Source organism: Myodes glareolus, chromosome 11, assembly GCF_982192425.1.
Source record: "Myodes glareolus chromosome 11, mMyoGla1.1, whole genome shotgun sequence".
Classification (NCBI taxonomy): Eukaryota; Metazoa; Chordata; class Mammalia; order Rodentia; family Cricetidae; genus Myodes; species Myodes glareolus.
The window spans coordinates 47,637,657-47,652,314 of NC_142036.1; the positions used below are offsets into that span (position 1 = coordinate 47,637,657).

Genomic DNA, 14,658 nt, shown 5'->3' on the forward strand with positions numbered 1-14,658 from the left:
CACACACACACACACACACACACACACTATAAATTATAATGGAATATATTTTTATTGAAATACCTTTTACTTATTGCTCCGAAAAAAAAGTAAAGTTAAGTAAAGTTGGCTATGTGGCTATAAGTAAGACAAGACAATAAAGAGGGACATTTACAGCATTACAAACAATTACAAACATAATTGGTTTATGGTCTAGGGAGATACCAGTTGGTAAAGTACCTGGTAACTTTTGATGTGTATCTTCATTTCAAAGCTTTCTTTTAATATCACATTTGTAGTAGGACTTCTAATAGAGACCTTACTCGTAATGTGTTCAAAACAGAAGTCCTAATTTATGCTGACTAGCAGCTTTCTGTAGTTGGCTAAACAGCTATCCTTAGGCTTGCTTAGGTAATAACTTAGAGCTCATCTGGAGTCCCTATATTTTCTGATATTCTGCTTTAAATTACTTATCAAGATCTACCAGTTTTATCTTTAAAATATATCATGGGTCTGGTATGGCTCAGCATCTCTCCACTGCAGTTCAGTGAAATTTTCTCAGTATGTCTCATTGCCTACCTTTTCCCTTTGTCCCTCCTACATGCTACACCACTTAACAGAATACAATTAATGCCTTAGACTCATTCTACTCACTTATACTCTAAGCTATTTTTCTTTTTCTTTTTTTATTGACTTTTATTGAGCTCTACATTTTTTTCTGCTCCCCTCCCTGCTTCTCCCCTCTCCCCTTCAGCCCTCTCTCAAGGTCCCCATGCTCCCAATTTACTCAGGAGATCTTGTCTTTTTCTACTTTCTACTTCTCATGTAAATTATATCTATGTAAGTCTCCCTTAGTGTCCTCATTGTTGTCTAAGTTCTCTGGGATTGTGGTTTGAGGCTGGCTTTCTTTGGTTTACGTTTAAAAACCTCCTATGAGTGAATACATGTGTTATTTGTCTTTCTGGGTCTGGGTTACCTCACTTAATGTTTTCTAGCTCCATCCATTTTCCTGCAAAATTCAAGATGTCATTATTTTTTTTCTGTTGTGTAGTACTCCATTGTATAAATGTATCACATTTTTCTTATCCATTCTTTGGTCAAGGGGCACTTAGGTGTTTCCAGGTTCTGGCTATGACAAACAAAGCTGCTATGAACATAGTTGAGCACATGTCCTTGTGGCACGATTGAGCATCCTTTGGATATATACCCAAAAGTGGTATTACTGGGTCTTGAGGAAGGTTGTTTCCTAATTTTCTGAGAAATCGCCACACTGACATCCAAAGGGGTTGTGCCAGCTTGCATTCCCACCAGCAATGCAGGAGTGTTCTCTTTACCCCACAACCTCTCCAGCATAAGTTGTCATCAGTGTTTTCGATCTTGGCCATTCTTACAGGTGTAAGATGGAATCTCAGAGTTGTTTTGATTTGTATTTCTCTGATGACTAAGGATGTTGAACATTTCCTTAAGTGTCTTTCAGTCATTTTAGATTCCTCTGCAGAGAGTTCTCCGTTTAGGTCTATACTCCCTTTTTTTTTTTTTTTTAAAATTGGATTATGTGTTCTTTTGGTGACCAATTTCTTGAGTTCTTTGTATATTTTGGAGATCAGTCCTCTGTCTGATGTGGGGTTAGTGAAGATCTTTTCCCATTCTGTAGGCTGTTGTTTTGTCTTGTTGACTGTCTCCTTTGCTTTACAGAAGCTTTTAAGTTTCAGGAGGTACCATTTATTAATTGTTTCTCTCAGTGTCTGTGCTGCTGGGGTTATATTTAGGAAGTGGTTCCCTGTGCCAATGCGTTCAAGTGTACTTACCCCTTTCTCTTCTATGAAGTTCGGTGTGGTTGGCTTTATGTTGAGGCTTTGATCCATTTGGGCTTGAGTTTTGTGCATAGTGATAGATATGGGTCTATTTTCATTCTTCTACATGTTGGTATCCAGTTATGCCAGCACCATTCATTAAATACATTTTCTTTTTTCCATTTGATATTTTTTGTTTCTTCGTTATAAATCAGGTGTTCAAAGATATATGGATTGATATCCGGGTCTTCTATTCGGTTCCATTGGTCCTCCTGTCTATTCTTATGCCAATACCAGGCTGTTTTCAGTACTGTAGCTCTGTAGTAGAATTTGAAGTCAGGGATTGTGATGCCTCCAGAAGTTCTTTTATTGTACAGGATTGTTTTGGCTATCCTGAATTTTTTTGCTTTTCCATATGAAGTTGAGTACCGTTCTTTCCAGGTCTTTGAAGAATTTTGCTGGGATTTTGATGGGCACTGCATTGAATCTGTTCTAAGCTATTTTTCTACTGTTCCAAGTTGGGCATTGACATTAAAATGGTATAGGTTTTGTCACCTCTCCAACCACATTTTCTCTTTTACACATCATTTATTTTTCTTACTGACATATGGACCTTGCTATTCCTCTGTATGATAAATATGTAGCCTACCTTAGGGACTTCCTTTTGTTGTTCACCTGTCTAAAATAAACCTCCCTCAGGTGGCATGCACAGAGGATGCCACATTTTACTTTAGCAGGCAACCCTAATTACCCTATCTACATCAGAAGATTTTACCAGTCAGGTCCAAACAAGACAATAAAACTCATCTAGGTATTCCAAGTAAAGGAGGTGTGAGAAGACTTTTAAAGACGAGGCATTGGTTATAAATGTACTACAAAACTTAGAGGCAGAGTAAACAGAGAAAACAGTGTTACTAAAGACTAGTGACTGTAGAAATCTGCCACTGTGTTCAAGGCTGTTGGAAAGTGATGAGTCTAAGAGGTGGGCTTCTCCTAATGCTTTCACCTTCTTTCTACCTTTTATGCCATGTGAATGCATACAAATAGCAAAACCCAAGTAAAGGCTTAGTGTGGTCCATGCATGAAAACCTAGCACTCATGATGCTGAGGCAGGAGGGCTATAAATTTGAAGCCAGTGGGAACTACATAGTGGGATTCTATCTAAAAGCACAAAAAACTAGTATCTAGATAACAGCTCGCAAGAGAGTCTGGGACATTTAGTTTCCAGGCTTTCACTCTAATTGCAATAGCAGGGCTGGTGTTGGATAAGTTTCAGCAGACATTCTTTATCATTTTACCCCTATTTCTTTTTGTGCCTTTATCACTATTTGCTTACTGACTACTTTCCAGTTAGAATCTCAACTGTGTATGAATAGGGAATTTATCTTTCTTGCCTATCACAGACCTGCTGTATCAGAACACTGCCTGGCATAAAAAGCATAGTAAGTGGGGAGGGGTTGGAAGTAGTGCACCACAGTGGAGAAAGGAATTTTAAAATTTCAATGTTTTCTTACAGGTATATAAAAGACTGTTTTATCACTGACATTGTTAAAAATAGCCAATTCATGGTGATTAATAAAATAGCGAACTGACATTTAGTCTATTTTATTACTGATTTCTAATTTTCTATGGACAGTGCATTCTCTAGTTCTGTTCCCATGGATATTTGTTAAAGATTAAATGTCAGCTTGTTATAGGCAGCATTTCTTTTATTGTCCTTTGTTTTTGAGACAGGATCTCATGCAGCCCAGGGTAGTCTTACTCCTCCCATGAAAATGGTGATTTCTTATACCATGCACATGGATTGGAAGGTACCATACATATCTAGTGGGTTCCTATGTATGGTCACACTTATACTAGGTATTTACCTTATAGGCATATCTTGGAGGCGCCCAAGATTATAACAATATATTGATTAATACATAGAACATGAAGTTTCTAAGCAAAGGTGACTCCTGCATTTCTTAGTATGAGTCTTATTTTTTTAATACCTGAGCTGTCACTTGCAGAATGAACAGTGTAGCTATAGAAGGTTATGAGGAAGAGCATTGTTCTCCTGAATAAGAAAGCTATCATTGTCTGATGGTACCCTGTTTGATGCTATTTACTGTCCAATATATTTCTCAGATTATTAAATTTAAGAGAGATTCTTATTAGCTGTCCTGGAACTCATTTCATAGATCAGGTCAGTCTCAAAATTGTGCCAGTTTTCCAACCTATGCATCCCAAGTACTGGGATTACAGGCATGTACCACCACACATGGCCTGAATGTCCATGGGAGTCACACATGCAAGGCAAATGCTCAACCAGTTAGCAATACCTCTCAGCCCTGGAATCTGAGTGTGGATAACATGCACACACACACACACACCACACACATACACCCACACACACAACAAAATGATAGAGGTTAAGAATGTATATTATGATCACTAAATAGTACTGCCTAAATTTTAACCTGTATACTTAAGATAAATATCTAGACCATATATTGAGACATAGTTAATAATTCTATTTCCTTAATTTTTCCATAATTCCCCATCCTTAATAAGGTTATAGCTTCACAAAATATTGGGCAGGTTTTAAATAGCTACAGAGATATTTTGTGTGATATTCTTGAATTTATTTATCCTTTATTTTATATGTATGGGTGTTTTGCCTGCATGTATATCTGTGAACTATGTGCACTTGTGGAGGCTTAGAAGAGGGCACTGGATTCCCTGGAACTGGAGTTATAAACCATTGGGAGCTACTGTGTGACTGCTGGGAAATAAACTGGGTCCTCTGGAAGATCTCTAATGGTGGCAATCTCTCCAGTCCCTTGGGTGATATTCTTTAGGTTGCCTAAAGGAACTGTCTTGCTTGTCTCTATCTGTATGTATCCATACAGTATCACATTAGATACAAAAAGTTTACCCAGAGAAATGCAAATTTTAATGGTTTCCATCTCACTGCAGTCTGAATGGTACCATCAAGAAAACAAATGTCAACAAGTGCTGGCAAGGATGCAGGAAAGAAGAACACCTACGTACTCTTTCTGGGGTAGTAACTGGTGAAGACACCATGGAAATCAGTGTGGAGGCTCTTCAAAAAAATTGAAAATAGAGCTATGTGGTAATCCAGCTCAACCACTTTATCTGAAGGACTAAGTCAGCACACCACAGACATACCTGCACAGTTGCTGCTGCTGTACTATTCATAATAGCTGAAAACTGGAGACAGCTTACATGTCCATCAACACAGGTAAAGGAAATGTGGCACATAAGCAAGATTTTTCTTCAGACATAAATATGTTTCTCTAGGTGGTTAATAAATAAGAGTAAAGGCTAGGAAACTATAAAGAAGTCCACGAGAATATAAAAAAAAAGCTTTGAGAGAGAAGGGGGAAGAACACAAGAGAATAAAGTAGAAGGAGGAAGAATAAAAGAAGAGAACAAGTATAGTGGGGAAAGGAGGGCCAGGGAACTTGTGGGATCAACCAAAGTGTAAAAAGAGTGAAAGCAGTACACGGCAACACCTTTCTCTGAAAGCTAATTAAAGTTTTTTACAAAAAAAGAAATCCTGATATGTGCAGTAAAGTGGATGGGACAAGAAATATTATGCTAAGTAAAAAGGCCAGATCCAGAAAGAAAAAAACAACATTTCTCTCATATGTGGAGAATATATGTACACACACACACATATATATGTGTGTGTGGGTCATTAAAGTAGAGAACAGAAGGCAAGACTATTTGGGGAGAGGAAAATGAGCAAAACGGGGACAACCGACACAGGGAAGGACAGTGGTGAGGGGGCTGAAAGAGAACCAAACATAATGGTATACTTTGAAAATGCTACAATGAAACTTAAACACTTTGCATACAAACTTAAAAAGTTAATTTAAAAGAGAGAAGTGTATCAGTCATACATCTCAATGAAATCCAGAACTAATATTTAAGAGGAGCTTGCACTGTGACTGGACACATGATAGCCTTGTCATGTTAACAGACAGAGGCAACTTCTTTCTGCCTCTTTGAAAATAGAGGTCGTTTTGGTAGTTGTTATTGTTTCTAATATCTAAGGACCTCAAACCTTCAGAAGAGGTATTATGTTTGTTTGTTTATTTATTTATTTATTTATTACCACTAATTTGCTTTACAATGCTTAGCACATAGAAAACATGTGGAACTAGAACACAGTCATAAAAGTAGCTAATTTTGAGTATAGATGGGGGAAACAGCAACACAGAGATTATAAAATTAGCAGCAGACATTTCTCTGCTGATAACATGGTGCCAGTTAGACACAGGATTATTAAAGCCATCTCTATCCTATCAAAATGAAAAGAACATTTGTTTCAGGTCAGTGATAATTTTTAGGGATGGCCTGAGTATTTGTACCTAGAAACATCGAGAATGCAGACTTAGCTTCCCATTAGTAGAATAAAAAAAAAAATCCAATTCTGTTCTTTTGCTTTGACTAAAAGAAATATACAGATCACAGATATTTCCTTCCTAAAGACTTAAATAAATGAAAAATAATGCTAATGAAAGGTTACTTTTAGAACAAAGCTTTTCCCCCCAGTCTTGTTACTCTTTAATAGTATAGTCCAAAGAAATTGCTAAAAACCTTGGTTGGGTTTGATTGTTTAATTGTGTTTCTAGAATATTCATCCTTTCACATTCCCAATATGACTATAGAGCTGCTGGACATTTTAACAGTCTGTGCAAGAGAGTAGTTGGGAAGATTTCCAAGGGTTCTCAGAAAAAGATTGACTATCATCTCATTTCCAAGTGAGGCTGATATGACATGTAGCTCCATTCTGAATAGCATACCACTAGAGATACTGCACTTGAAACCCAAACAAACCCATCAGAGCAAACCAAACCCAAGAGGACTCCACTAGTGACTAAAATTCCTCTAGGACTTTAACAAGAAGACAGGCTAGCCATGCTCCCTATTTCAGTCACTTACTGCCATCATTTCATAACAAGACACACAAACCGTGTTTCCACAGACTAAGCACTGTGTTTCGACAGTTTGCTATCTATAGCTTTCAGCTAACATTCTTTGTTTATTTATATAAGAGTGGGGAAAGGACATTGGCTATAATATTTCATTCTAAAAATGGAAGGCAACAACTTCTTAACACGTAGTTTCTAGTTTTATCTTATCTTTTGCATCTGAACTATGCCAAGGCCAACTTACTATTTCTCTGAAATGTGGTTCAGTTGTTGAGATCCATAATTTACAGCATGCCATTTGATAAAAAACATGCCAGGAAGGGTTTTATCTTATAAGTTCTACCCTTTGTTTTATTTGCCTTTTTATTTACCTCATTCCCTGTTGACATGACAGCAACCACTGGAAACTTATTAACTTCAACCTCTGTGACGCCCACAGTTGCAAGGAGACCAATCTCTGAAGGGCCCATATGGGTTCCTTTGGCCAAAACACACTCCCCTCTTTTAATGTCATGGCCGATGGGTCTGAAAGTCAAAGCAGAAACAGTTAGTACTAAGATTAACATTTTCTCAACTCAGAGGGAAACTTTAGTATCAGAGAGAGAAGATAATCAGGGAGAAAAGTTCAGAAATGAGTCAGGAGTCCAATAATGAAGAGAATCTAAAAATTCTAAGTTTTTAAAGTTATATCACACTATAAAAGAAAGAATTGCTAAACAAGAATGTTACATCTAAAAGTTACTTTATGTTTTTCTTTTATTGTATTATAGTTAAAATTACCAATTTCAAACTTTGATACAAGGCAAAGATTTATCTAGCAGCATGAACAGAGAGCTGGTAACTCTGTGATAAGGAGAATGATGTTAATAAGGCTGGAGTGATTTCCATGTAGACACCTTAGGTTGGTCCAGATCTGAGGCACCTTAGCCTCCTGCCATAATACTGGGAGAAGCATAGCTTTGTTGCAAAGGTATGCTGGGAAAATTGATGGAATTTGTGTAAACACTTTCTAATGTAACAAAATAATTGAAACTATGCGTAGCATTTATTGTAATAGAGAAACATCATCTTTACATGCAAGATACAGCAAATTATTACATTATTAAGGGTGGTTGAGGAGGGTGTTACTATCAGCTACTTGAATAAATGCCTGATCATCTCTATTCCAATTTCTGGATAATCTAGGGGTTGGGACAGAGTAATTTTGAATCAGCTACAGGTAGAGTTAACTGTGGGTACATGTATTTATAACTTTATTTTTTCTTAATGTTGAGTTTGATAATTTTATTCATCTTTACTATTTTAATTTTAAAGGCAGGATAGACATGGGATATAAAATTCAGAAAATTCATTTTGCTTAAGAAAAAATGGCTAATTGACATAGCTGTGGGTTTACAATAATCATGCTCTCCTGAGTTTACGATCATGTAGAAACACAGGGAGCTACCTACTCTGTACTGATGAACTTACCGGATATCTTGGCCTGGCCGAGCCTGCACCAGAATTCGCACTTCAAGTTCCTCAGTACCCTATAATTAGAGCAGGCCATATAAGTTCAAATAACAGTCTAAGGAATTTCTGATCAATAAGAATGAGCTTATTCTTATCAGACAAGCCCAGAATATATACAAATACAAATATTTGAAAAAATAGTGTGAACTTTTAAAGAGACTCCTGAAAAATTAGGTTTGTTTGGTGCCAATAAATAACTAAATACTTAATCCAAATTTCATAGTTTAAAAAATACATCCTAATTTCAGTGAAGGGCTTACAGCATGGCAGTAGACTTCTGTAACTTCATGATAACCATCAATTTTACATTCATGGGCTGTAAATAATATTGTGATACTGGAATTGTGTCTTGTCATCTCATAGTTGGAGAATGTGTGTGTTCTGGATTTCAGTGCTTTGTAGGCTTCCCTGATGTTAATAAATCTCTGCTTTAACAGCTTTAAGGGAAGGCAATGAGATCTTTATGCCAAAAGTTGAATTTTATACACGAGGGAGATAATCTCCAGACCAAGGAAGGTGGTCAATTCTTAGCATGGTTGTATTTACTATTTACTTAATCTATAAGACTATACATGATTTTTATGCTCGGTGGTGGTGGCACATGCCTTTATTTTCAGCACTTGGGAGGCAGAGGCAAGTGGCTCTCTCTGAATTTGAGGCCAACATGGTCTATAGAGCAAGTTGTATAACAGCTAGGGCTACACAGAGAAATCCTATTGTGAAAAACAAAAATAAGTATATTATTTTTAATCTGTTTCAAAATATGATTCCTCAAGCTTCACAAAATGTGTATAACTACCAGTCATTAAAACTGTAAAATAAAACTTTCCTAGTTTTATTCATGACTAATAGTCTGTTTAAAAAAAAAACTATGTGCAGGAGTACTTTGCCTGCATGTATGTATATGTACCATATGTGGACCTGGTGCTCATGCTCAGAACATGGTGTTGGAAACTGGAGTTATAGACAATTGTGATTCACCATGTATGTGCTGGGAATCAAACTTGGGACCTCTGCAAGAACTAGAAGTACCTTTAATCAATTAACTATCTCCAGCCTATGCTGCTAATGTTTCTGTCAATTTGACCTAAGCCTGGGTGACCTGGGAAGAAAAAAAACTCAACTGATAAAATGCTTTCATCTACGGGCATGCTTGTGAAGTATTTTCTTGATTAATGATGATGTAGGAGGGTCCAGGTTACTGGGGGTGGTGCCATCCCGGACATGTAGAGCAAGCAGGCTGAGCAAGCCAGCATACAGTATTCTTCCATGGGCTCTGCTTCAGTTCCTGCCTCTAGGTTCCTGACTTGAGTGCTGCCCTAATACAGGACTGTGACCTCTAAGCTGAAATAAGCCCCTTTGCAAGTTACTTCTGCATGGTGTTTATCACAGCAATAGAAATAGCCAGGAGAAGCTCCAGTAGTCTGGTTTTATAGTTGCTATTAGTTTCATTGAGAAAATGGCCTATTGAGATCCTGTAAATGTCCTTTATTTGAGACAATGCAGAGGGACTTGACAAAAGGTCAACATTTCCAGGCTTCTATTTGACAAAACAGTTTTTTTTGAAAAGAAAATCAGTGGTGAAAGGGTCATTTGGTTCAAGAACTTGTTCAAATGTTCTCTGTTAAAGTTCTTTATATTAAATTCAAATTCTAAGAACATCTTCACACTTTATCAGAAGTTAGTCTCAGTGGCAAGAAGATATCTCAAATTAACATTAATATCACTATTCTTTTATTGTGAAATAATTCCTTGTTTGCATGTGAAAATTCTCATGTTAATAACAATAGCATAAAAGTCCCTTCATGCCAAAAGATTTTCATTCTTTAAGGCATTTTATGTACTGGAGCCCTACATATTACAGTGTAAGATCCCCAAACCAAAATAACAACATTCATACACCCCAAAGCCCAGGTTAATCTTATGAGCACTGAAGAATCTAACAATGCCACAGGAGCCTGGCAGTGACATACATCATCTGATTCCCTGATAAGTTCGGTATCTTCCACTTGCACTACTGCATCAGCACCGCAGGGGATTGGAGCACCTGTTGTAACCCGCATCACTTGTCCTGGCATCACTGTCTGAGTTGGCTGGAAGTACAAACATAAAAGAGAGTTGGTTATTTAGCTACTGCACAGGATAATCTTCAGGGGGATACATCATTTTTTAAAAAACAATGAAAAGTCTTTTAGTTCTTTTGTAGACCAGGCTGGCCTCAAACTCACAGAGATTCTCCTGCTAATAATCTTTGAACTCCTAAACACTCCAGGTAAAATATTAAATTTATTATGTACTCCAGAATTTAAGTTCTACCAAGGCAAAAATTTAATTTTGATTGCCTCTGCAGATACACTGTTGATCTTTAAGCTCTGCTCTGGCCCAGAAGACTGACCTCTACGGACTATTCTTGGTTTATCATGCACTTTTATAAGTACTTAAATAGACAAGAGTTAACTTTAATGTGTAGAAGGATGATGCCAACAGTAGCCACCCTGGGGTCCTTATTTAAAATCCAAACAATGAGGTATGCTGTGGAACAATGGTGTTGTATCCTGCCACTTTTATTATTTTAATAAAATGCTGATGGGCCAGTAGCTAGGCAGGAAGTATAGGCAGGATGGCCAGGCATATATGTAGGCTTGGGAGAGAAAAGAAAAATGATAAAGTCCTTAAAATAAAAAAGAAAGAAAGTGGTGGTACACACCTTTAATTGCAACACTTGGGAGGCAGAAGCAGGTGCTTCTCTGTGAGTTCAAGGTGTAGTGGTACACACCTTTAATCCCAGCACTTGGGGGGTTGAGGCAGATGAATGTCTGTGAGTTCAAGGACAGCCTGGTTTACAGAGTGAGTGCCAGGACAGTCAAAGATACACAGAGAAATCCTGTCTCAAAAAGCAAAAATTAAAAATAAAAGAAATGGAGTTTAGAATAAAGCCACGTAAAGATGAAAAATACACACAGAATCTGGATACTGTATGTTATTGTGTTGTCTTTAAATTGTTTGATGGCCGAGGAAGGAGCAAAAACTGCTAAAAGACATTTGATTATAAATGCTGCTGGATTAATCTAACATGTATATTTTGAAAATGCCTTGACTTCAAAATTTAAGTCAAGGGTATGTCACTTTGGAGAAGAGGTTTTGTTTTTGTTTTCATAGGAAATGAGAGGGCATGAATTCATTCTGGGCTAAGAAAAATCAGGTTTGATCAAGGAACACCATCTGACCATCTGAGAAATCTCTGATAAAAGTGGATGGCCCAGATGCCTAAGTTCTACATCCAGAACAGTTTCAAGACTGCTGGCTGAGATGATCAAGCCTCACAGAATATTCCAGTCAGGACTTGACCATAATTCAAAATTTTCTTTAGGTCCCCATAAGATTATCAATGTCCCCAATCAGCAGGAAGTAGCCTAGAGAACTATGACTACATTCCCAAAAAACGGAATATGGATGTTTGTCTTTGTTTAGAATGTTGGCTACAAGTTATTACGGAAAATGGTCAGAAAAAAGCTAAACAAAGAACATTAGATTCAGAGTTCTTGTTTTGAAAAAAAAGGGGGGGGCTGGGGGACTGCCGTGGGACAATGGTCTTGTATCCTGTCACCTGTATTATTTTAATAAAATGCTGATTGGCCAGTAGCCAGACAGGAAGTATAGGCAGGGTGACCAGGCAAGAAGTAGAGGCAGGGTGACAAGAACAGGAGAATCCTGGGAAGAGGAAATGGTCAGCTTGCAGTTGTCATCCAGACACAGAGGAAGCAAGATGAGAATGCCTCGCTGATAAAAAGATACCAAGTCATGTGGATAAGACAGATAAGAATTATGGGTTAATCTAAGTTGTAAGAGTTAATAAAAAGCCTAAGCTAATAGGCCAATCAATTTATAATTAATGTAGGCCTCTGTTTGTTTCTTTGGGAGTGAATGGCTGCAGGACCGGGCGGGACAGAAACTTCTGTCAACAAAGGTACTTGTAGTTCTAGCCAGAAAGTCAAAATTTGTAGGAAGAAGAATCACTCAATCATAGGGCTAGAGAATGGCTATAATGTATGCCTGTGGAGGATGTAACAAAATTATTCATTGTACCATATATTGATAGATGTAGGTTCTTTAAGTAATTTTTACTGTTGTTGTGGTTCACACGGGACCTTTCTTTTATCCCTTGGATAGTCTTCTGACTAATACTTAAGACTTCCACAATGCTGATACTGGATATATAGAATTGAATGCTCAAAGTCTGTGAAATCTGTACTGTCTTTCAGGCTTCTGAATCTCACCTGTTCACCAGCTTGGGATTCCCCAATGATGAAACGATCTCCTGGACCATCAGCAGCTGTGAGATGGAACAGAGCCAAGAATAAATATCAGCATGGACTTAGAGCAAGGAAGAGTATTGAGATTCTAAGACTTCATTAAAATTTGTTCAGGAAAGTTGAATTATTTCTGATTTCCTAAAGTAGACAACGGCCTTTGTATTACTACTTTGATCTTTGGTATCCAATAGATTCCAAGCATCAGCAGAAGTGGATCTATTTGCATGCTTTCTTGGTATCACTGGAGATGGTCTTCATATGATGCCATCCTTTCCATACTTGTGCTTTCTAACATGATGTTTATTTGGCTTATCTTTCCAAATGATATGACCTTACCCATGTATATAATAATAAGTACACATTCATGGATATATAAACACATCACTTTGCACATTCAAACTGCTCCAATTTCTTGTGACTTTTGTAACTTCTTAACATTTTCTTATTTACTTAATAAAATAAGAAAATCAATGGATTAGAAATAATGCTATGAATGAGCTGGAATAAATAAGCTTACTGCATCATATTTTCTCTTTAGTACTTCAGTGCAGGAACTAGGGACTTGCCATACCAGGCAAGTGCTCTAATACTGAGTTACACTCCTACTTTTGACTACTTAACTTTATTTTTAGGAATGTACAGTATTTATGTAATTTTTTTTGAGACAAGATCTGGCCCTAGATGGATTGGGATGTGCTATGCAGATCAGGCTGGGTTTGAATTTGAGGCAATTCTCCTACATCTGCTTTCTACTTTATGAGATTATAGACATGTACCACATGTAGGCAAAATTGCTTAAAAAATGGTTTGAGCATGAATGTGCATTTTTGTGTTTTCAAATGTAAGCACATGTGTGCCACAGTACAAATGTGGATGCCAGAGAATAACCTTTCTTAGTCGCTTATTTAAGACAGTGTTTCTGTCATTTTCTGGCCATATATGGTGTACCAGTTGATCCTTGAATTTCTCTTTCTTCCTCCCATCCCCCTGTAGAAGCTTTGGGATAAGAGACACTCATGCATGATTCTTGAGTCCTTAGCTCAGGTTCACAAGCACGTTTACCTACTGAACTTTTTCCCCAGCTCTTAAAGTCACTTCTTCTTAAATTGAAAAAAGAAATCCAGAATTGGAACAAAAACGAAGAAACATACTTTTTAGCTGTGTGGTGGTAGCACACACCTTTAGTTCTAGTACTCAGGAGGCAGAGGCAGGCAGATCTCTGGGTTCTAGGGCAACCTAGTTTACAGAGTGGGTTCCAGAGCAGTCAGGGCTATACAGAGAAAATCTGTCTCAAAAAAACCAAACCAAACCAAATCAAGCAAGAAAGCAAACAAACAACTTTTTTTTTGTTTAGTCTTATCCATTGTCTGATACATACAATTAGGTAATGATTGGGAAAAAATTCCTAAAGAATACCATATTTTCCTGATATATTATTATTTGGGTGTCAGATCAATACTCCTGGCAATGCAAGGTCTATCTAATGAGTTTTATGATCATTACTGTTACTTCCACGTCATTGATAAAACTAGGGGGTTTGAGGCCTATACGTTAAAAAGATAACATAGTATATATATTATATATGAATATTTAATTATATTTGCAATAACAGTAACAACTAAACATCTTATATTTTAAAGGACAAATATGGACTCATTTTATTCTTTCCTTCCTTCATTTTGCTTATCCTCTATAGGAACTCACTCTGTAGTAGAGGGTGGCTGTAATCCAGCATGGAGCTCACAGTCCTTGGACTTGTAATGATCTCACCTCCACCTACAGAATCCTAGGATCACAGTCAAAATACTGTTTATGAGTCACTTTTATTCACAGTTGACTTGTTACTTTGATGTAGAGAGGGACAAAAGTTAACACTGGATCCCTTTTATGTTGTGTCTTGTCCTTTATAAATAGTATCTCAGTGAATAATCGAAGTTTTATATTTTTTGGAAACCTATGATATTAAATTAGAAAGGTTTTGCTGAAATGCTGTTTATATGATGTCACTTGTATAGGTTCATTAAAGAAAAAAAAACTTTTAACACCAGGAAATTTGAAGTCAAATGAATAGAACTACAAAAAAAAAAAATCATCCTGAGTGAGATAACTCAGATTGAA

General features: G+C 37.1%; 1 protein-coding gene across 15 annotated transcripts in view; it reads right to left on the reverse strand.

Annotated features, from left to right (window-relative positions):
* The window catches only part of Gphn (gephyrin), a 351,833-nt gene that overhangs the window by 54,140 nt on the left and 283,035 nt on the right, over positions 1 to 14,658 (reverse strand). For all 15 annotated transcript variants that reach the window (XM_087911715.1, XM_087911713.1, XM_087911716.1 and 12 more), the window contains 4 exons: positions 12,505 to 12,560; positions 10,201 to 10,320; positions 8,186 to 8,244; positions 7,087 to 7,240 (listed from right to left, as the gene is read on the reverse strand). In XM_087911715.1, coding sequence (XP_087767841.1) covers positions 7,087 to 7,240; positions 8,186 to 8,244; positions 10,201 to 10,320; positions 12,505 to 12,560 — 389 coding nt within the window. The remainder of the gene's footprint in view (positions 1 to 7,086; positions 7,241 to 8,185; positions 8,245 to 10,200; positions 10,321 to 12,504; positions 12,561 to 14,658) is intronic.